The sequence below is a fragment of the Nilaparvata lugens genome, chromosome X, assembly GCF_014356525.2.
Source record: "Nilaparvata lugens isolate BPH chromosome X, ASM1435652v1, whole genome shotgun sequence".
In the NCBI taxonomy this organism is placed as follows: domain Eukaryota; kingdom Metazoa; phylum Arthropoda; class Insecta; order Hemiptera; family Delphacidae; genus Nilaparvata; species Nilaparvata lugens.
The window spans coordinates 35,201,565-35,224,914 of NC_052518.1; the positions used below are offsets into that span (position 1 = coordinate 35,201,565).

At 34.7% G+C, this 23,350-nt stretch overlaps 2 protein-coding genes across 3 annotated transcripts in view; one reads left to right on the plus strand and one right to left on the minus strand.

Annotated features, from left to right (window-relative positions):
- The window catches only part of LOC111055687 (lachesin), a gene marked incomplete in the record, with an annotated part of 137,429 nt that overhangs the window by 49,955 nt on the left and 64,124 nt on the right, over nt 1-23,350 (plus strand).
- On the minus strand, nt 7,919-12,626 carry LOC111055688. Of its 2 annotated transcripts, XM_022342951.2 has the most exons (5): nt 12,224-12,626; nt 11,629-11,859; nt 10,305-10,509; nt 9,492-9,651; nt 7,919-8,817 (listed from the first exon to the last, which is right to left on the minus strand). In XM_022342951.2, exons 3-5 carry the CDS (start codon nt 10,404-10,406, stop codon nt 8,768-8,770), a joined length of 312 nt encoding a protein of 103 aa, XP_022198643.1. In that variant the 5' UTR covers nt 10,407-10,509; nt 11,629-11,859; nt 12,224-12,626; the 3' UTR covers nt 7,919-8,767. The 2 variants fall into 2 exon arrangements, with proteins under 2 accessions (XP_022198643.1, XP_039299142.1); XM_039443208.1 differs by lacking the exons at nt 11,629-11,859; nt 12,224-12,626 and adding an exon at nt 11,159-11,298.

Sequence of the window (23,350 nt, forward strand, 5' to 3'; positions counted from 1 at the left end):
CTTCTTATGTCTCATACCAGTAGCTACAACTATACTTACATTAGGAGCTGGTACTAAGTTCAACTTGAGATTGTTTTTCTTCATTTCATCAACAAGTTTCTCATTAATTACATTTACCTCAGAGCCAGTGTCAATAATCATTTGATATTTCTTATTGAAAATTTGTACTTCTATTTCTGCTAAATCATATCCAGTAGGTGGAGTATTCTCTTGTTCCTCCAATAGTTCATTAAAAATACAACCTACCATGTATGGTTCTTCTTGACAAACAGTTTCAGATTTATTCATAGCTTCATCTACCTGAATTTCTGGAGTATGTACCATATTAACACTTGATGCTTTAATATGACTTTCTTGATAACTAGGTATTACTTCATTACTTAAATTCTTACAACTATTTTCTTGCACATGAATTTGACTGATTAATTCTGGCTTTCTTATTTCCAACCTGTTTGAAGTTTCAGATTCAAAATTTATTTTATTCATGTCTATGGCTATATCAAAATTTGACCTTTCCTTAACTGGGAGAACAGGGCTGTCGTTTCGTCGTCCCATTATTAGTTTAAAGGAACATTCTGTCTTGGACGATTTGCATTCATCTGATTTGAAGTTTGAGCAGGCATATAACCTGGCGGTGGGAAGCTGAAATCTAACTGGTAGTTGTTAGCTGGTCGATTTGAATTTGATTCATTTGAATTCACAAGTTGAAGATTTCTATTATCTCTGAAATTATTCTGAAAATTTTGATCTCTATGACCATTATTGTTTGGTCCATTTTGGTACCTTCGATTTTGGAAATAATTCCTACCTCCTTGATACTGCTTATTATTATCATGAAACATTGCACCATTTGAATTCTGAGACCTATTTCTATCATCCCTATGTTCACTCTGATGAAAACTTATTGTTTTATTTTGACCTCCAGCTTGAGCATTGTTATGATCACGGGGCGTTTGTCTGTTTACTTTGTAAGTGTCAGTATTGTCAAACTCATTCAACAAACAAATGAACTCATCACTAGTCTTAATGTTACGAATAATAGCAGCTGTAGATATGGTTTCATCAAAATGGCCTTTCAAAAACTTGAAAATAGTATCTTTATCTAAGGCTGGAATTAGATTCTTAGCAATGTTGAAACGAGAAATATAATACTCAGTAAGATTCTTAGATAAGTTTGGCTTATATTTTCCAAATCTCAAATCATTTCTAGCAGATGACTGAAAGTCGTCTGACCACATTCTAGCAATGAATTTCTCTTTAAATTCTTCAAAGTTATTTACATCAAAACGGATGAAAATCCACCAATCACGATGAGCAAAATTTGAATTTAAACTTTTTCCAAAATACCCTTAATTTCGATCCAGTTTGTGATTTCATTTCTCTCAAGATACTTGGTCAAGTTTACTAAGAAATGCATTGGATTCTTTTTGTCAATTTGCATTTGGAATTCAAACCTATCGAAATTACTATTGTTACCAGTATGATTACACATCGGTTTTGTTGACATGTTAATTTTATTTATGATTTTCCTAACCTCAGTTATAGCAGCTGTATTTTCTTGACAATCTAATTTCAAAGAGGATAATACCTTGATTTCCTTGTCTACTTTTTCGTTTAATTCTACAACCTCTTTTTCAACATGCTTAATACTTTCATTATTTTCTACATTGATAGCATTTTGTGTCATATTTTGTTGCTCAACTATGATCTTATTTTTATTCACTCTTTCATTAACCTCATTGACCCTATCAGAAACTTGAATGATTTTGTTTTGCATTGATTTTTCTACATCTAACATTGATATTTCAAGATAATTAGTTTTCTGCTGTAGATGACCTATTTCTTTGTGATTTTTACTTAATGTATCATTTATCTCTTTAATTTTCTGCTTTGTATTAACCTGCTCTAGTCTTATGCTAGCAAATTCTTGCTTCATATCATCAAACCTAGCATTTCGATCTTGTCTCAAATTATCAATCTTAGCATTTTGCTCATCAATCTTAGCATTGCTCATCAAACTTTTGTGTTAAGAACGCTATAAGATTTAGATAATTTTTAGCTCCTACCATACTTGTTTCATTTGATATTTCTACTACTTCCTCATGAATTGTTACATTTGAAACGTTTTCACTTACAGCTACACTATCGTTTGAGTCATTGTTTAAGGTTAGATCTAAATCTTGAGATTCTTCATCTAAGTTTTGAATGTTTTCACTGAATGAAACTTCATTATTTTTATTGTTCTCCATCTTGCTACCGCGTAAAAAATATTTACTCATTAGAACCTGAACTTTCTCGAACCGATTTCCCACTCAGCAGCATCTCCCATCCATAATCCATCAAGATATCTATCCTACCAATAATTTTTTTAACCAGAGATATATTTTGTAGTTTGAGTCCCACACCAGGGCGTACCATTTGGCGTGCTACCAATTTCTCCTAAATAGGTTAGATAGCATTTCACACCTATTAACCTAAAGGAAGTTATCGGCTCCAAAATGTAGATTCTTGATAAACTATGAATGGATCTATTGCTTATGAATGAGAAATCCAGTTTTCAGAGCAAACCAACTTATAATCTTCAGAAGAATTTTGGCAATATACAACACAAATCCACAAAACAATACCTTACACACTTAAGCATCTAACATCATTACAAGCTAAATACTTATCCATATATATATAGTTGAAAAACAATGGCTAAAGGTTTGTAGACTCACAAAACAATTTTATACAAAACTAGAACACCATAAAACTGTTCAAAACACAATTTAAAACATTAACAATTCAATTAAACAGAAAAATATTCAGAGAACACAAAATTAGAACACATAGCCAGCCACCATTTTTTAGAGAGAAGACCTAACAAGTACAGAGTAAAGCCCAACCTCAAAACCAGTGTTGACGTCATGAACACGTCACCGATATTAAATTCCAAAAAATTATAAATTACAAGTTTAGAATTTACATTTTATATTTGTTCTCAATAAAACTTTATTTCGAAACTGTTATTTTACATTTATATATATCCTCTATATTTATAATGATCTATTTATCTGTTAATTCTGTTAACTCAGTTTCGGTGATACCATGGAATGTGCAACACAATTATTTACGATAAATTCTCAGTTAAAAAGTTGTCCGCATATCGATTACTCTGATATTTACTATCAAGTTTTATAGATCTCGAATTGAAGATTCGATTTTAATCGAGAAAAAATGTAATACTACAATATATATATATATATATATATATATATATATATATATATATATATATATATATATATATATACAGTAGACTCCGTTTAAAACGTGGTTGAAGGGACCATCCGGTTCTGAGCGCTATAGCCATTGTTGCCATTTATCAACAGTGGAAATGGGTTATAAGACAATCAAACACTAAACAACTATTTAAATTACTATGCCACTCTTATTTTATAGACTGAACACTTTAAAGGCGTTTTTGATAAATATTTTATGATCTTACTTCCTAAAATATTCATTGATAGTTTTTGAACTTTTCTATAATTTAGGAATTTTCTGTCTATACTACTTGAAATCTCATACAAATTTTACAGTATCATGTCATCACTCTCATTCTCTCCTACACAAGTCTTTTCAGAACAGTAACAGAGAGGGAAAGAGTAGGGGTGATTGACACCATACAAACTGGTTATAATAGGGAATTCCAAGAGGTGGGAGAGGCTCTTAACTATTCCATAAATAGCACTTTTGTCCAGTCACTGATGAATTGTTTAATAATAGTCTATTTTGTAGAATTCCACTCACTGAGAGCAACAATAAAGCTATGTGACATTATGTGGAAACAGTGCTATATCCGGAGATACACCACGTTATAAAAGGATCCGAAATACACATAATTATACGGGATATTGGCCGGTCCTGTCTTGTAAGAGCATTATAACCGGATTCGCGCTCTAACCGGAGTCCACTGTAATACAAATCATAGATCAAATCATTGATTATTAAAATGGAGTAGGCTGAAAGTAGATCAGGTTAATCAACTTCAAGTAATATACAGCAGTATGCAGTGGATAATTAAAATAACATGAGTTTATATATAAACTTGATACATACTTGAACTTGAACTTGATAAAAACTCATGTTATTTTAATTATCCACTGCATACTGCTGTATATTACTTGAAGTTGATTAACCTGATCTACTTTCAGCCTACTCCATTTTAATAATCAATGATTTGATCTTACCTACTTATATAATTATTTTACTTAATTAATTTTCTGTTATTTTCCTCTTAAATTTTCACATTAATTAAAACTTTTACAATATTTTCATTTATAAATGAATCCTTAGTTGATGAAATTAACGTTTTGGTAGAGAGTTAGTGGGAAGGATACTTTGAATATTCTTTCCGAAGAATGGAAATTGATATGTCCAAAGCTCCGCCAATTCATGTAGATGTATAACAATATAATTATCTATAGTTATTACAAATTGCCTTTTTCATATCATATACAGTTCAATAACTATTTTCATATTCTATATTATGTAAATTCATCTATAATTTTGCTGTATTGTAAGCTATTGTATATAAGTGTATAAGACAATATATAATTATTGTAATCTACATAAATAAAGTACTTCAATGTTAATATATGCTCATCAAACTAGGATTATACTATTTTAAGTCCGGATTCTGCTGCTTTTTTAGTATCCTCCCAATTCGTTTCACTGAATAACAATGAAGTGTCATCAGCAAAAGCGATTGAAACACCATTTTTTAATTCTAACTTGAGAAGATCATTAATTTAGATTAGGAAGAGAATCAGCGACAAGACTGTTCCTTGTAAAAGACTGTAATCAGTGAGTTGTTCAAGGCTGGTTTTGTTATCAATTTTGAGCATTTGGAATCTATTTTTTAAATAGCTCTTAAATAATTCAAGGGCTACTCCTCGAATACCCAACTTTTCCATTTTTATGAGAAGTTTTGAGTGAGGAATAGTGTCAAAAGCTTTAGCAAGGTCTAAAAATATGGCTATTGTTTTATTTTTGTTATTGAAATTTTCTGTAATTTTCTGTGTTAGAAGAGATATTGCATCTACTGTATTTTTTTTAGACTGAAACCCAAATTGATTTTTGTGAATTATATTATGCTTTAGGAGATGGCTAACTAAACGGTATTTTATTAATTTTTCAATAATTTTGGAAAAAGTACTCTACAAGCTGATTGGACGATAATTTGATGGATTAGAAGCATCACCTGATTTATGTAGGGGTATGATATTGGCCAATTTTAAACTATCAGGGAAAAAACCCTCCGCAAAACATCAATTTATTATCACCTTCAATGGTTCAATAATATGTGGTGAAATAGTTTTTAAAATCCTATTGTTAATATTGTCAATTCCTGGAGCTGAGTTATCCCAAGTAGCACAAAAGGTAGGCCCAACATTGAAAATTGGTTGTCATCCTCAGTTGGCCTGTGGTTTGAATTGGCACTCTTTCCAACAGTTGGCCAACCAACCTTATACAATGTTGGGCCATCATGAAGGGCCAACAACCAGTTCACTTACATTGGGCCAACATAAGATATTACATTGGGCCAACCAATTGACAATGTTGCATTTAAATATTATTTGCAGGTATCTAGGTACCTGCAGTAGAATTAATCCAATTTGACAGATGGTGAGTGACAGTTATTTATTCAAAGATGTCAGGACAGTCTGGTAAATTGGATTAATTCTACTACAGTCTTACGTACATACCTGCAAATAATATTTAAATACAGTAAAGTATTTTAATACAGTACAGTATTTAATACAATAATGTTTAAATACAGTAACCTTTCTCTAAATATATTTAGAGACTCATGTAGATCCCTCACAGACTACTCTCTGACTGCATGAGCTGAGTATAAAAAACAGTCATATAAATACATTTTTTTTCAAATCCTTTTTGCAGTAATGCGCCCTCAACAATTATTATAAGTTTACTATTCTAAAGATAGATATTAACGTACAATAAAACAATTATTACTTCATACTTACTTTTAATGTGAAATAATATAATATGCGTGGTACAACATTGATAAATTTTAAAATAATATTTTATCTTGAAAAAAAAAACAGAACATTCAAAGATTAATACAGGGAACATAATTCAAGGTTCAAAAATTGACTGTGGCAATGGTTCAAAAATTGACTGACAATGTGCCATAAAAATAATAATATGACATACCGACAACTGCGATTTTTGAATGGCGGTTTTCACCATTCATTTTCACTTAAAATTACAAATCAATTATGTATCACATGACACATTTTTCTATTTGAAAAATTACATTACAACTGCATTTACATTACAATTACATTTGATAAATTACAGATGGAAAAAATGAGAAATTGCATTTGTTCAAATGCCAATGAATATTAGTAAACGATAATTCAAAGTTAAATGCTGTAAACCACCCCTAAGACTTCTGCTACTGCAAATATTGACAACAGGATGAACGGCTGGAACGAAATTCGATGAGAGCTACTATCCAAAAATTATTTGCAAGTCCTGCATGATGTAATAATTTTTGGATAGAAGCTGTTATCAAATTTCCATCTATATGTTCAACCAATCAAACGATTGAGCTGTAAGAAGAAGATGTTCACTCTGTCGTCAATATTTGCAGACGCAGAAGTCTGGTTTACAGAATTTACTTTGGATTTTCGTTTAATAATGATAAATTATAAATGGCCTTGAATTCTTCATTGCACAAAAAGGGAAACAATAAAATGATTTTGTACCTCTTGAGATAAAATTAGGCAAAAGGATACATTTCTTGGATAAATCCTTCAGTGAAACAACTTTTTCTGACTTAAGATCACCTACAATATAAATGCTTAGCTTACTACTTTTTAGAGGTTTACAATAAAAGTCACCTCTATTCATGAACACATCACAATTGAGAAGATAATTACTAGAATTATTCAAATCTTTCTCAATAGACTTCACAATAACTACATCATTACTTTTGGTCAAAAAACAGGCATCAGACAAAGCTGTTCCTACAATACAGTTATTTACTTGGACCACGGACCATGCGTTTTATGGTAGACATATAGTTTTCAAATGGAAATGCAGAGAAGTTATCCAAGCATCCAAAGTTAACCACATCATTTGATAAATGTAAAAGATTATGAACATTATAAACTAAATTTTCCCTGCTGTAACAAGAAGGGATGTGTTCAACAAAACAATGAAGCAGTTCATTTGCATAATTTATCCAATCGATATTTCTACTGAATTCACATGTCAATATATACACAGCAGAATGCAAAATAAGGAAATGGTCATAGATTTCTTTGGGCAACACATTTTGCAAGACAACTGGACCTAAGTAGAGGATAAAGGACCTAAACTCAGTTGCTTTCCAATACTTGAAAAGTTTCAATGGCCGTGGTTGCCTTGAAAATTCTTTAGGGTAATGATATTGACTTATAACTGATAATCTTACTGAAACTGTCTCAATTGAATCAGCACTGAGTTTACATTTCTTTGGACCTTTTTCTACCCAACAACGAACAAGTTTTTTTACAACCCCAAGGCAAATGAGATGTAAGTAATCAAGTGGGACTTGAGTTACTAAGCCTAAATAAAGTTTAGTAAGAACATTTTCCTCTTTTTGATGGTCCTCATAAAGAAGTTGATTGAACTCTGTATCAGTTCTAAGAATAGTGTTTTTGTCATAATTCCAAATAGTCCTCCCCAAATAAGTTCCTTCCTGAGTACATTTCTCACATCCGTTCAGAGAGTTGTGTCCAACTATACATTTAACAAATGATCTCGCTGGAGCATCAGCAACTATACAACTTACTCGAAAGAAATACTTTATCCCAGATAATGTAAGTCCATTTATCTCTAAGCTGAGACATTCATCCACAAAGGGTTTCAAAAAATCATTAGCACTGGAAGGTTTAGAATCACCATAATATAAACCTATGACCATTGGTGTTTGGTCTACTGACTGGTCAAGGATACACAGGAATGGCCAAAATGATTTAGTTGTACTGTTATGCAATGGCAAGCCATCTACATTAACAGATACAGACAAAACTCGTTCAAGTGGAATACTCTTATTGGCTAATTTTTCTGTAATTAGAGGATAGTTCTTGAATACTAACCCTGATATTAGCCCTACAAATAACATTTTTCTTTAATCCGAAATAAACAAAAGATCCTCCATTACATACAACAACATCAACAGTTCTTGGAACAAAGTGCGTGCATCAAGTGGCAGAGTTGGATGGTGTGGTTTGAAAATATGTAGAATATCTGTAAGTGCACAATTAGTGATATTATGTTTTTGAGACCAAACACATAGCTGTTCACGCAGATTACTTGAATTAGTGTCCCTATTGTGAGAATAATTTGAAACATCACTGAAACTACTACTTATACTACTATCAGAACTGGAACTGTATGGAAAACTTTCTTTACTTCCTGCTAAATTATCAAATTGATTTGAGATATCAAGTGAGTTATCATGGGATTCATGAGTGCTATTTTCAGATTGAACACAATTTGCAACAGGAGTGCACAATTCAAGTAACTGTTGTTTGATTTTTTGTTTTTCTTTTGCTAACTTTCTGTAATTAGTTGTTTTTGATAAACCATGGTATTTTTTACTGTCTCTGCTGGTCCTGGTGATCTTGTCTTGGCTTGTCCTTTCGTCTTTGCTCTCGTCCTCCATTTCTATCCTTCGAAAATCTAAACCAATTTGCAATGTTGGTATTTATTTCATCATCCGTAGCACTTGATAAGTTTTTTGTTTCCTTACAGCACCTGAAAACAAATCATTAGATAAAATATAAGTTTATCAAATTAGGAGTTATCTGGGACATATTCTGCATATATAGATTTACAAAGTTAAAGTTTGTTGTTGATTTATTCAGATATCAAAAAGGCCAGGTTCAATGTTAAAATGACTACAATATATCTGTTAAAACCACTCGGAAGTTGGAAACTTCAGTAGTTATTGGAATATTTTAAACAATATGCTGAAAAACAAGTTGTTTCAAATTTAGATTCCAGATATAAAACCTGCTAAGTTTAGCAACCAACATAAACCTGATAAATCAGGATTTGAAAGAGTAGATGAACAGTAACATTTTTATCAAAGCAATCAATGTAGCTGTAAATTTTCAATTATTAAACCGTATCATCAATATTACTGTTTTTATGATCATTTCAATTATCTAGATTCATAATATTGTTAACGGTATTTTTTTATTTCCAAACATCATCTGTTGGAACTGATTCCTAGATAAATGTTGAGTCTTGAATATATAGGTATAGTAGAGTGGATTCCACTTGATGTCATAATCTTGGAAAAAGTGGACTGCTGGGCTCTTATGGTGACTGCCCAACCTGGTGAATCTACAAATCTTAGTACAGCAATACCTAGAAGTAGTGTCAGAGAGTTACAAGACATCCTTTAGCTATTGCAATATACTTACCAGGTATGAGTTTCATCACAGCCAAATCTCTCAAACAGCGTTTGCTGTGTCTGCCTGTCCAATTGAAAAGTTCGGCAACATCATTGGTGAAAATCTTTTCAAGTATATTGCGCACAACTCTTCCAACTTTTTTCCCACCCAGAAGACTCAAATTTGTGATCTGTTATGGAAATAATAAGACAACTATATTACTCCCTCATTTAATTGACAAATAATTAGGTTGAGAAAAAGGAAATATGAGGATTTGATCTGGATTAACAAAAAAATATTTCATAATAATAGCAGAAACTAGCAGGACACCCATGCTTTGTTGAAGGGTCTCAGAAACCTCGTTGGAGATGGGTTAACCCATTTTACATCTCAAGAAAACACAATTAATTTATTGGTGAAAAATATTTTTAGTCACTGCATGAGGAGATTTTAGTTGTTAAATGAGATTTTGTCGATGACAAGAACGCCTGTAATGATTTTTTGTGCTAATTGATTGCATAAAAGATTGAAAATTATTCTTATTAAACTTGAAAAATGAAGAGCTACTATAAAGAAATAACTGGATTTCAAAAAATGATATCATCACTTTTTAATGCAGTACTTTATTAGAAACAAACCTTCAATGTTGACAATTAAAACTAGGTAGGCCTATCTTATTTGTGTACAGCTTTTCAAATTAACATAGTTTTTCTATAGAACCCCTGGAAATTGTTCAAATATTTCATGCTTAATTGATGGTGTTCTAAAATCTTATACCAATACTAAAATCTATTAATTTTATCACTGGTTTTGAGCTTTACTTAGTAGTTTAGGCCTACTCACCAAAGATTGTTTATTAGTGTCGTCCAGCAACCAATCTTCCAAGCCACTAATCTCGTCCAATGTTTCGCAGGGGAGTTTTATATCAGGAGGAATAATGTTCATAGCAGGCTTTGTTGGACACAACCTTGCTAAAATTTCACTCTGATTCTTTTCAATATCATCCAATCTTCTATTCTTGCCAAATGGCCTGCAAGAACATCGAGCCCTGAAAAAAAAACAATGATATTAAATTTTCTACTGTGATTTCTACTGCTATTAAGAGTGCGGATGCACATACCCCATTGTAGTAAATGATATTCAAGTCTCTCTATCAAGGAATCATTGACCACCCAGTTCTCCTTGTTCTTGTCATTGTTTCTATCTTTAAGCAAGATATCTAATGAACAGAAGATTGAAAAGTTTTGAAATTTGGAAGATCTTTATAGATCGAAGAATATAGATTAAAGAAACATTGGTGGTTAATTTTCAGAGAAGATACAACAAAACAAAAATCTCTTATGGCACTCCAATTTTACCATTATTCAAGTGACTGCAGTGTTCTACACTGAAGAACAAATAACTTATTCCCAGCAACACAATGATGCAATGGGCTAGGCCCCCATCTGTTACCTGCTAGTTTGTGGTTTTAAATCTCCATGTATTTTTGTTTTATTGAAATAAGAGAATAAGTCACTATAAAACAGCTCACTACTGACATATAGTGATAATCTTAATATGAAACCAAAAGTTGAGAAACACAAGCTTACTAAAACTATCCTAGAATTACAGTTTAGGTACACTAGGATAGCTATATAACTCTATACTCAGTACTCTACATAAAAAGTTGATCCAAGATTGAATAATGAATAGTGTACCTTTAGATGAACTTGAAGTAACTGAATGCCCACTGTTTGTACCCTGAGGAGTAAATGATATGTTGTGGCCAGCAGTGTGTTCTGAAGAGACCAGGCATGACTCTTCAATCGGCTTCTCCAAATCTGAATCCCCTGCTATGAATGATTATGTAACGAAATACAATGTACCCTAATAATTGAAATATTTGGGGGAAATAATTATTAACTACTATTAAATATATATTACATATTTTCATCATTCTAAAAATGTAGAGAGGAAAGTCTGAGAAGCATGATGACTTATTTTGAGAAATCCAATCATAAAAAATGAGAGATAATGAAAAATCAATTGGGGGAGTACAGGATAACTAAAGAGAATTTGCCTTTTTCCAAAAACATTTTCGTTAGTTTTCACTTGAGAACACCGTAGTGATACTGGGGTCAGTACTTGTGGAAACATTCCATATAACACAAACATCTACTCAACTCACCATTCGTTGTCAGGATGTGTTGAGCTTCTACATCAACAAGTAGTTCTGAAGGTGGTTCTGGATATTTAATTTGTTTTGTAACCGGAGCTTCATCTTCACTGTCACTACTGAATAGTATTTTCTTTACCGGTCTTCTTTTTCGCTTTTCTTTTCCACCTTCATCAAATTCAGTAAGAACTTCAGAATCTGATTCTGCTTTCCTCAACTTCTCTCTAGCTTTCCGAATATCATCTGAAAAAAGTTTTCACATTTTCAATTACATGGGATCTAATTAAAAGTGAATGGATTAATAATATGTTTTATAAGTTATAGTTACTTGATGAACAATATTTGAAAATTGATCACTTATGTAGGAATTATTCCAACATAATATATTGTAAATGAAATATGTTATACTGTTATGATAAGAAGGAAGAATAAAATTAACATATCAAAGCTTGAGATTGTTCAAATATTCAACCATCTTGATTATCTCAAATCTGAAATTGTTTATAGGTAATTAAAAACAGATTAGAAAGCAAAATTAAATTTGTATTGTGTTTGCATAGCCTATTCATATTATATTAGTCTCAAATTATTCATCTACATTACTGACCTGTTCTATAAAAATCTCTCTTAATCTCATAGAGGAGCCAAGTTTCTTCGTGTGTATCTTTCGAATTTAACAGGCATTTATTGAATGCAATCGAATTCTTATATGGAGGCCAAAAGCACTCTTTTTTTTCTCGGAGTCATCCACTCTTCACGAATAATAGCTAATCCTCTACCTGAGTTTTTCTCAAACTCAATCACAGCAAATAACATAGCTGCTTCGAATAATAGTCCCTAGAACAAAAACATTTTGAATTCGGATTAGCTGGGACCTGTAAATAACTTGTTATCTTGTAATCTGGTGATTGGAACAATCATTATAATGAAAGATATTAGATTGAGTTGCAGTGTTATCTATTTGATAAGTGCCAAATCAAAGTTAACTGAAAAAATATGTTGGCGCATGTTTCCCTTAACCAACATTATGACTTGAAAAGAGTTTTAAAAATCGGATTTCACTAGATTAGGCTTATAGTCAAGATGTGTAAGCTTACCTACTATTTTTTTAAATACAAAGAATTTAGTCTTATCATGAACTTACAAAACATGGCATTAATGTTTAGCTAGAGCCAATAGCTTTGCAAAAACATGAAATGCTTTGTGCTAAGTAGAAATGAGTTAAGTTACCGTACTAGTAGCATCTAGATGGCATAAGTTAACAGTCAAGTATGATACCATCTTAAGATAAATCTTATAATTAATTTTCTAAGTTATTTTCATGCCAATAATTGAATAAATTAAAAAATAAACCTTGAATTCATTCCAACTTTTTGTTATACTAGGACAATAAATAACAAGTGGTGGTCGTTTTCCCATAATTTAGTTAGAAAATGAATTGACCTTACTAGGTTATCTAGTTCTAATTTTAATCAAGTTAAATAGCCTATAGCCTAATAATAAACTTACAAAACCTATTTTCAGAAGCTAGCCTAACCTGTCTAGTCACAACTCCAAGAGTAACTCTGCGCATTTATACTGAGAATATAATAATAACTTAAGCTAAACTAGAACAAGACTAGCCTAGCAAATAAGAAGTTATGATTGGGGTTTTGATCATAGAAATAGCACGTTAAAAGTAGCCTAAAACTTGTAACTTATCATTCCTCTATAGTTTGATCGAGGTAGGCTAATATTAAAATAATAGTTTGAATCAGTTGAATTCAAAAGATCAGTGTAAATGTAGGCATTTTTAAAGTCCACCAAGTGTGAACTTGCTGGAACAATCTGAATAGAGAATATAATTATTAAGAACCATATTATACATCTATGAAAAGATGAGAAACGCAATTTCACAACTTCAGACTTAATATAAATGATAAATGTTTTTTTACAGGAGGCAAATTACTTTTTTTTTGAGGAACAAAATTTTATAAAATATGGCATGATTGTAAGGTATGATCCAGTAAAAACAAAGTGGAGCATGCTTCTAGCCTATCACAATAAGAATTCAAGATCATTTTGATTGCATTAAAATAATTATAAACTTGATAATAACATTGAAAACGATATTGCTTTTATAGTTTATCATAAATATAGTGATTAATCAAAAATATAAAGATGTTTTACTCACCAATCCACAATGAACGCACAACGACCAAATACTACACAGCAATCCAAAATGGCAGACAGGCAAAGGCAACTCAATTACTCAACTACAGCCAACCAACGAGCAAGCCACAAGGCATCAGCCGATGAGTGGCCGACTATCGAGTATCGATATTATCGATATTTATATCAATACTGTATTTCCAATTACCATTAAGGTGAGCCTACTTTGAAAAACATTAATCTTCTATTTAGATATCAAAAATCGAGGTATCAAAAATATTTTTTAGAAGTTTGAGGTTCAGACTTTTGATGTTCAAGACATCGCTTTTATAACAAAAATGTTGTTTGCTGGTGAGATAGATGGCTATCGATAGTTATATGGAATTGATGTTTGAGCTTCGATTAATTAAAGCATCGACTATTTTATCCTTAATACTTCTTAGCAAGTTAGCAATAATTGGTTGACTAAGACGAGTGCTGACGAGGTGAGACCCCAGAAAATAATTTATTATATATATAATTTATGATATACCGGTATATTTATATTAAATATTATTTATTATAATAAATAGTACCTACTAAGTTATATATTAAATACGGTAGTAGTCGACTAGCTTGCCTATAATAATTAGTAGTCATTGTGGTGGTCTTAGCAAAACACATTTCATTATAATATAATAATAAAATAGATGCAAGCAATGAACATGCACAGTGATGTTAATGCAATTTTTGGTTGGCCCAAAATATAACCACATCTGTTGGCCGAATGAATGCAATTAAAGGTTGGCCCCAAAGAAAACAGATTAGTTGACCCATTGATTGCAATTATTGGTCGGGCCAAAAATGGCTTTTGGTTGGCACCCCAACCAACCAATCCCCAACAACGCCAACTAATTTTCAATGTTGGGCCTAGGTTCTGTGCTACTTGGGATTGTTTAGAGAGTTTATTGTAGCAGTAATTTCATTTTCATTGGTAGGTGTCAAGAAGAAAGAGTTGTAATGCTCCTCACATGAGTCCTTGAAATTATTACATGTTGTTGCAATGATATTATTTGACTTCAATTTCTCAGCATAAAGTTTTCCTACGCGAGCAAAATGTTGATTTTGTGTATCAGCTTCTATTTTGGGAATTTTTTTAGTATGTCTTCTACCTAACAATTTGTTTAGAGTTTCCCAGATTTTCTTAGAGTTGTTTATATTCTGATTAATTTTATTCTCATAATACTCACATTTATTCTTTGTTATTAATTTATTAAGAAGATTTCTGTAATTTTTATACTCATTTCTTAAACAGTCATTGAAAGGCTGCTTTGAAAGTGTTTTAAACAATTTGTCCCGTTTTTTAATAGAATGTACAATACCACGCGTAATCCAAGGTTTAAGGGGTTGTAATTTATGCGGAATCTTTACTGTAACTGTTGCAAGTTCATTGTGATTTGATATTTTGTCAGTTAAAATTTGCATTGCTTCATTCACATGTAAATTGTCATCTAATAGGTTATCCCAGTTTTCAGTTTCAATGGATAATATTAATTTATTGAAATCTATTTTATTGAAAGAATTATTTTTACTTACAATTTTGTCAGTTGAAAGATCAATGTGGATGCTGACACAAAAGTGATCAGTGATGTTTGTTTTTATTACCGAACTTAATACATTGTCGGGATTGAAAGAGGAATTCTTTAAAAATATGTGATCGATAATCGATTCAGTGCCGTTTTGAACTCTAGTAGGCTTGTTTATGTATGATTTTAAACCATTCAAAGATAAAATTCCGAAATATTCATTAGTCGCAAGCGTAGACTTATTCAGATGTATATTCAAGTGACCGACAACAATTATATTGGGCTTTTTTTGATAGAATACAAACAATCATTCAAACAATTGAGAAAATTGTCTACATTGGTTGAAGGAGACCTATAAACAGCGATAAGTGTTATCTTATCCTTCGCACCTGGCACATGTACATCCAAAAGAATTGAGTTAGATTCTTTTATTTCGTAATCCAACTCATCTACTATAAAATTACATTTGAAAAATACACAAATTCCATCACATTTATTTGTTTTACATGGCTTGTTAACTAAAAATTAAAATCATCCTCTTCAACTATCCAAGTCTCACTGAGGATAATAATAAGAGACTCTAATGAACAATTACTGATCATGTATGACAGCTCATCAAAATTCTTTCGCAAACTTCTTATGTTTACGTGAATAATGTTCAGGTAAGATTGATTATCATTACTACCAAACAACTCAATCTGAGATTGAAAAATATCCTCTATTATAATAGTATTGTAAGTCTCAAGAGAAATATGCTCTTCAGGGTCATTTATAAGAACCATACAATAAAAGGAAAAATTAATGGGAAAACGAAAAATAAGCTATTTAAAATCGTGTAATAAAGGAGAAATTAAAAAACAATTAAGAAGGAATAGAATTAACTCTGAGAAAAAAATAGGAGAAAGTTAAAGTTAAAGGAGATAAGAGAGCCTTTTACTATTAATGAAAAAAAAAATACAGAGCTCGGTCATCTCGTGACTCATATCGCCACATTTAAATACAGTAGAACCTCTGTATAACAAAGTTGATCATCCCGAGAAAAAATTTGGTGCCGAGAGGTATTCGTTATTGAGGGGTTCTGTCAAGAAAACTGCCACGATCCTAAGGATCTTATAATATCGTATCACGGCGGTAAATAATGAATATGGTACATAAAACATATCATCGCGAACGTAGGTAGGGTACCTATTAGGCCAATATTAATATGGAACTTTGAAAATTCATGCTGTTGAAAAAAAAAACATTTTTTTTTTAATATTTGTAGAACGTAGTAAGTAAACTCACCAATTTATTTCCAGAAAGCTTGATTTGTACTATTAGTAGAGTTTAATCAAAGTACATACTCTGTAGCAATAGTAGTATAAAAAGGGCGACTCTGGGACACAAGTGTCCCAGAGTCGCCCTTCACCTCAAGGTCACCCAGGTCAACCAAACCTAACCTCAAGGTGATCCAGGTCAACCAAACCTAACCTCAAGGTCATCCAGGTCAACCAAACTTAACCTCAAGGTCACCCAAGTCAATCAAACCTAACCTCAAAAAAAAAATAAAAACATTTTTTAAAAAAATTAAAAACACATAATCGGGAATAAATTGAAAATATATCAAGAAAAAAAAATTAAAAACAAATAAAATCGGGAATAAATGAAGAAAAAAAAAGAACTCTGGGCTCTGAACTCTGAACTTGGGGCTCTGAACTCTGAACTCGGGGCTCTGAACTCTGGGCTCTGAACTCTGAACTCGGGGCTCTGAACTCTGAACTTGGGGCTCTGAACTCTGGACTCAGGCTCTGAACTCTGGACTCAGGGCTCTGAACTCTGGACTCTGGACCCTAAACTCTGAACTCAAATGTCCTGCATTGTTGAAAATGTCTGTCAACGAGATAATACCATGATTATGTAGTTCCTTCTCCTCAAGCTCAATCACTGCATCCCGCAGACATAGCTCACTGTTTGACAACATGTTGCAGTAGACGGAATACCTCTCAGTGCTGACAAGCTGTCTTATACCAAACAGAGAAAAGTGGTGGTGGTAGTGGTGGGGATAACCTTCCTTGTCAACAGGTCTATGACAATGCCACCCCATCATGACTCACTTCTCAATTCTTCATTATCATTAGTATGAAGAAGTATCATATTCTATAAGTCTTTATACATAAATCCTTTATGGTGTAGTGGTTAGCAAGTCAGCTTCCCAAGTTGGAGGTTCCAGGCTCGAATCCAAGGCGGTAAAGGTAAGTATTAAAGGTCAGTATCAACAGAACCAGAGGATATATTTTTTTGTATGTAGTGGGTAGAGAAAAGAAAACCATATTTTTATTCTTCCCATATACATTTATTTTCCATTATAAAACAGAATATATATATTAGTCATTGAAAATCCTCTTCTATATTTTGTGGTCTCCTGATAGACCTCTGCTGACCTTTCCTCTCATTCTGAAATGCTGCATACTCCATCAGTTTGTACAGTATCCCAAAAAGCAGCACTGTAGATAGATATTAGTAGAGCAGGGTCTCCTGAACAGCCCTCTGGTCACCCCACCACTGCCAGTCACCCCGCTGCCAGTTGTCCGGCCGCCACCGGTCGCCTCACCACTGCCAGTCACCCCGCCGCCGGTCGTCCAGCCGCCGCCAGTCGCCCCACCACCGCCAGTCATCTGGCCACCACTGCTGGTCGCCCCACCACGACCGGTCGCCCCACTGACAGCTGCCATCCCGCCACCAACAGTCGACCTGCTGTGGCTGGCAATCATCCCACCGGCTGAGGCCAGGATGGCTTCAATTTGACAGTGGTCCTTCATATATAGGGGACTCTGGCTCGGGATGGTCATGCAGGACCTGTCACTCTGCATGGTCATGGAGACCTCTATCACACCAGATTAATGTGTCCATGGTGGACATGCTGGATTGGGATGTCCATGGGAGGCTCTGGATCAGCATGGCCGTGCTGCTCTGGATCGGGGTGGCATTGAAGATGGATATTTTCAGTGACTCCCACTTCGCCTCCTCCATGTTAGGACATTTAGCATGGGCATTCTCAATGACCCTAGCTCCTCCTGTCCCATGGACCATGCTCACCAGTATTCAGCGTGTCTGTGGCGGGATTGCAGGGTCATCCACTCAGTGGTCAGTCAGTCAGTTCAATTACTGATCAGTCAGTCAGTTCAATTACTGTTCAGTCACTGTTCAATTACTGTTCAGTCACTGTTCAGTCACTGTTCAATTACTGATCAGTCACTGTTCAGTCAGTGGCACTCAGAATGTACTTATAGCTAAACTATATCTAAGGAGATGGTAGGTAATAAGTAAACAGTTTGGAATACAATTAGATCTTTATTGATCAATTCAACATCCATTTCATTGAAAAGTTTACTACAAGCAGGTATATCTCTGTTCCAAAATCCAAGTTGTTTATCATATTGAGTGTGCGGAAAAGTGATGTATCCATGATGTTTCTCCTTGGTCCATGTCAAGCAGGTGATGTCCCAGGTAGTAGACTCCTTTTCCAGCACTAGTCCTTGGCAAGTCCTCTATGTTGATGTCTGATAGTCTTCGGATGATATTCAGTGATACCTCTGGAACACTGTTTCAGATAGAGACAATACCCTGTCATTGTTGTTGAATCACCTCACAACCTCTTCCCTTCAGGTAATTGATGCTCCTTCGAGTCAAAAGTATAGGTGTAGTAGTATTTCTCACCACTACATCATCCTCCTCCTCCTCTTTCTCTTCCTCCTCCTCTTCCTCTTTCTCCTCCTCATTCTCTTCCTCTTCCACCTCTACCTCATTGTTCTCCTCCATATCATTTTCCTCTTCCTCATCTTCTACATGATCCTCATCCTTCATCAGATCGAATGGGGAGATTGATGGCAAATTTGTCTCACCATAGTCACCCCACTTCGAGAATAGGAGTACCATCTTCTCTATTGTTCCAGATACACAGTTGATCCACAAAATGTCTGTTCTCCACAGATGATTCCGGCACAATGAATCTAATCTGCTATATATCCAATATATAGCCATATTTGTACAGCATTTTGATTTTGATTGTACCTCAATATATTACCTAGTGTCTAAGGTGTTGCTGGTCTCTGCTTTCTCAAGTAAAGACCTTTACCGACCTTTGATCTCTGCTGTCTCAAGTAAAGACCTGTACCAACCTTTGGTTTCTGATGTCTCAAGTAAAGACCTCGACCTCCTTTCACTGATTTTTTCTTTGATGGCTGAATCTTTTGTTTCTTCCCCTTCTCAGCCACCCTGCTGACTTCCTTCAGTGATCTTTTCATACCTCCCCCAAATTTTGCCTTAGCCTTCATGATGTTGGTGACTGCTAGTGCTGCAGCTTTTTCCAACACCCCTGCATCTTCAGATCTCACTCTGTCCCAGGCTCTCTCTGCCAAGATGTTGTCTGCTACTGCTCTGCTTGCTGTATCACCACTCTTGGAATAGGCAATATCATGCTCCTTGCAAGCCTGATCAAGTTTGTTGATTCCTGGATCACCTTCTGCTAATTGCTTCTGAAGTTTTGTTCCTGGTCCACAGTATTGATAGCCAGGGATATGAAGTTCAACTGGTAGAATGTTGATTGCCTTATTAACTATTGTACCAGCAGCTCCCTTGTATAGCTGACAGAACACCTCTTCCTCTATAGATCTTCTGACTTTTCTCCTTACGAAAATCATGCCTTGGAGCAATAGATCCTCTCCCAGTCACTTGTCTCTCAGAATGTCTTTGACCACCATCTCTGCTATCATCCAAAAGGTGTTTGATTGTATTCTTATACTTGGCTTTGTTGTAGTTAACAATCTCAGCTCTTGGATCATTGTTCTGTCTGTGCACACTGGTCCAGTTCAATATTTCTCCATAGGCCTGTCTGTCAGTGGATTCAACTAATGCACGATTTGGATTCTTCTTGAAAATCAACTCACAAAGTCCCAATGTAGCTGTGAAGGTCTTTTCTTCCTGATCTACAGGGTCAGTCAGCACAATTTCATCACCATTCTCTCCAAAAGTTGAATACTTATTGCCCAGTTAGTAAGCATTGTCTCTCACTCTTGGCCCAAAAGTGTCATCAAAATTGTCATTGTTCTTGCTCAATGATCCTCTAATGTAATCAGCTACCTGTTTTCCAGCTAGATCAGTTTGATCAAGGATATTCTGAACTGTTGTACTGTGACTTTCATTCAATAATTGTTCAACATTCTTATCATCATCCTGTCCATCTCCAGACAGCTCCTCATCACTGCTATCATCATATCCTCTACTCATATTATACTCCTCACCCTCATCCCCTTCAAATGCCTGCTTTCCTGCTTTCCATAGTTGCCGTCCAACTCCTGAGGTGCCTGCCATTGGACTTGAAACTTCTCCAGTTCCATATGATTCAAATGTTGGTGACTCTTCATCAATGCTGGAGAGTTGGAGCTTATGTTTTGCTTTACTTGCACCAGTAAGTCCACGCCTTGTATATGTGGCATGTTTAACAAATGGTGTTGTTGGTGGAGTAGGATATGTGTGGTGTGTTGATGCTGCTGAGAAAGGACGATGCTCTGATGATAACAACTCTGGCTTGGATTGTCTCTGCCTACCCTTCACATGCCTGGAGCGCATTTTTATTCTAGGCTTCAGATACCTGGGACGCTTCTTGGATGCTCTTGATGGAGGTAGTTGTGGTTGTTGAACTGGCATCTGTTGGAGAGTTTCGACTAGGTTGACTAGTGGCTCAGCTAGAGGTTTGAAGTGTTCCACATGTTTCTCTTCTGCAATCTGTCTACCCAGCATGATTTCCTTATGCCTCCTTTTGATTTCATGCTTCAACCTAGCAATCTCCAATATGGTAGGAGCAACCTCCTCCAATGTCAGCTTATGGTTCCTTTGTTTGATATACATACTGGTCAGTGTTTATCAGTATACTGATAAGTGCCAAGTGCCAAGTGCCACTGACTAAACAGTGACTGAACAGTTAAACAGTGACTGAACAGTGACTGATCAGTAATTGAACAGTGACTGAACAGTGATTGAACAGTAATTGAACAGTGACTGAACAGTGACTGATCAGTAATTGAACTGACTGACTGACCACTGAGTGGATGACCCTGCCGTCCCGCCACAGACACGCTGAATACTGGTGAGCATGGTCCATGTGACAGGAGGAGCTAGGGTCATTGAGAATGCCCATGCTAAATGTCCTAACATGGAGGAGGCGAAGTGGGAGTCACTGAAAATATCCATCTTCAATGCCACCCTGATCCAGAGCAGCATGGCCATGCTGATCCAGAGCCTCCCATGGACATCCCAATCCAGCATGTCCACCATGGACACATTAATCTGGTGTGATAGAGGTCTCCATGACCATGCAGAGTGACAGGTCCTGCATGACCATCCCGAGCCAGAGTCCCCTATATATGAAGGACCACTGTCAAATTGAAGCCATCCTGGCCTCAGTTTTCTTTTCTCTACACAATACATACAAAAAAATATATCCTCTGGTTCTGTTGATACTGGCCTTTAATACTTACCTTTACCGCCTTGGATTCGAGCCTGGAACCTCCAACTTGGGAAGCTGACTTGCTAACCACTACACCATAGAGGATTTATGTTTGAAGACTTATAGAATATGATACTTCTTCATACTAATGATAATGAAGAATTGAGAAGTGAGTCATGATGGGGTGGCATTGTCATAGACCTGTTGACAAGGAAGGATATCCCCACCACCACCACCACTTTTCTCTGTTTGGTATAAGACAGCTTGTCAGCACTGAGAGGTATTCCATCTACTGCAACATGTTGTCAAACAGTGAGCTATGTCTGCAGGATGCAGTGATTGAGCTTGAGGAGGAGGAACTACATAATCATGGTATTATCTCGTTGACAGACATTTTCAACGATGCAGGACATTTGAGTTCAGAGTTTAGGGTCCAGAGTCCAGAAGTCCAGAGCTCAGAACCCCCAGGTCCAGAGTCCAGAAGTCCAGAGTTCAGAGCCTGAGTCCAGAGTTCAGAGCCCCGAGTTCAGAGCCCCAAGTTCAGAGTTCAGAGCCCCGAGTTCAGAGTTCAGAGCCTAGAGTTCAGAGTTCAGAGCCCCGAGTTCAGAGTTCAGAGCCCCAAGTTCAGAGTTCAGAGCCCAGAGTTCTTTTTTTTTCTTCATTTATTCCCAATTTTATGTGTTTTTAATTTTTTTTTCATTTATTCCCGATTTTATGTGTTTTTAATTTTTTTTTCTTTTTTTTTAATTTTTTTTTCAATTTTTTTTTTTTTTTTAATTTTTTTTTCAATTTTTTTTCTTGAGGTTAGGTTTGATTGACTCAGGTGACCTTGAGGTTAGGTTTGGTCAACTTGGGTGACCTTGAGGTTAGGCTTGGTTGACCTGGATGACCTTGAGGTTAGGTTTGGTTGACCTGGATGACCTTGAGGTTAGGTTTGGTTGACCTGGGTGACCTTGAGGTGAAGGGCGACTCTGGGACACTTGTGTCCCAGAGTCGCCCTTTTTATACTACTAGCAATATTTTTCAACTTTTTACACTACTATTAGATGGAACGCAAAATTCGATTATTTTGTCAATATCTTCACTATAAATACTATAATAACTCAAATTTCCTTTTTTTTTGTTCTATATTTGAAAAAGTGAGTAATATCGGTTGAATTTTGCATTTGAATAAAACATGTTCGATAAACGACTCACATCTATTCGAACAGTCGAACATGTCTGGTACACTATTTTTCAGTTTTAATTCTTGCCTGATCATTTTGAAAGCCTCTAGAACTCCTTGATCTGACGGATTCTTCTCCTCAGGCTCGTCACAGTCATCATCATCATCATCATAGTCAGTTCAAAGAATTAAAATGTGTGACAAAAGCAAGAATGGGAAAGTCCAGTCGTTCACCTGCCTGGTCTACAATAATGACAAGCTCTTGGAATTCAATTTCCAGTAACTTGCATTCAATTTCCGACATGTGTTTCAACCTCTATTGACTGTCTACCACTCTATCTTCTTCCTACTGAATTGCAATTATTTTTA

Coding starts and splice junctions, on each gene's coding strand:
- LOC111055688 (XM_022342951.2), bottom strand. CDS start 10,406: ATGAACATTATTCCTCCTGATATAAAACTCCCCTGCGAAACATTGGAC. Junction 9,652..10,304: donor ACACTAATAAACAATCTTTG/GTGAGTAGGCCT, acceptor TTTCCATAACAG/ATCACAAATTTGAGTCTTCT. Junction 8,818..9,491: donor TGTGATGAAACTCATACCTG/GTAAGTATATTG, acceptor ATTTGTTTTCAG/GTGCTGTAAGGAAACAAAAA.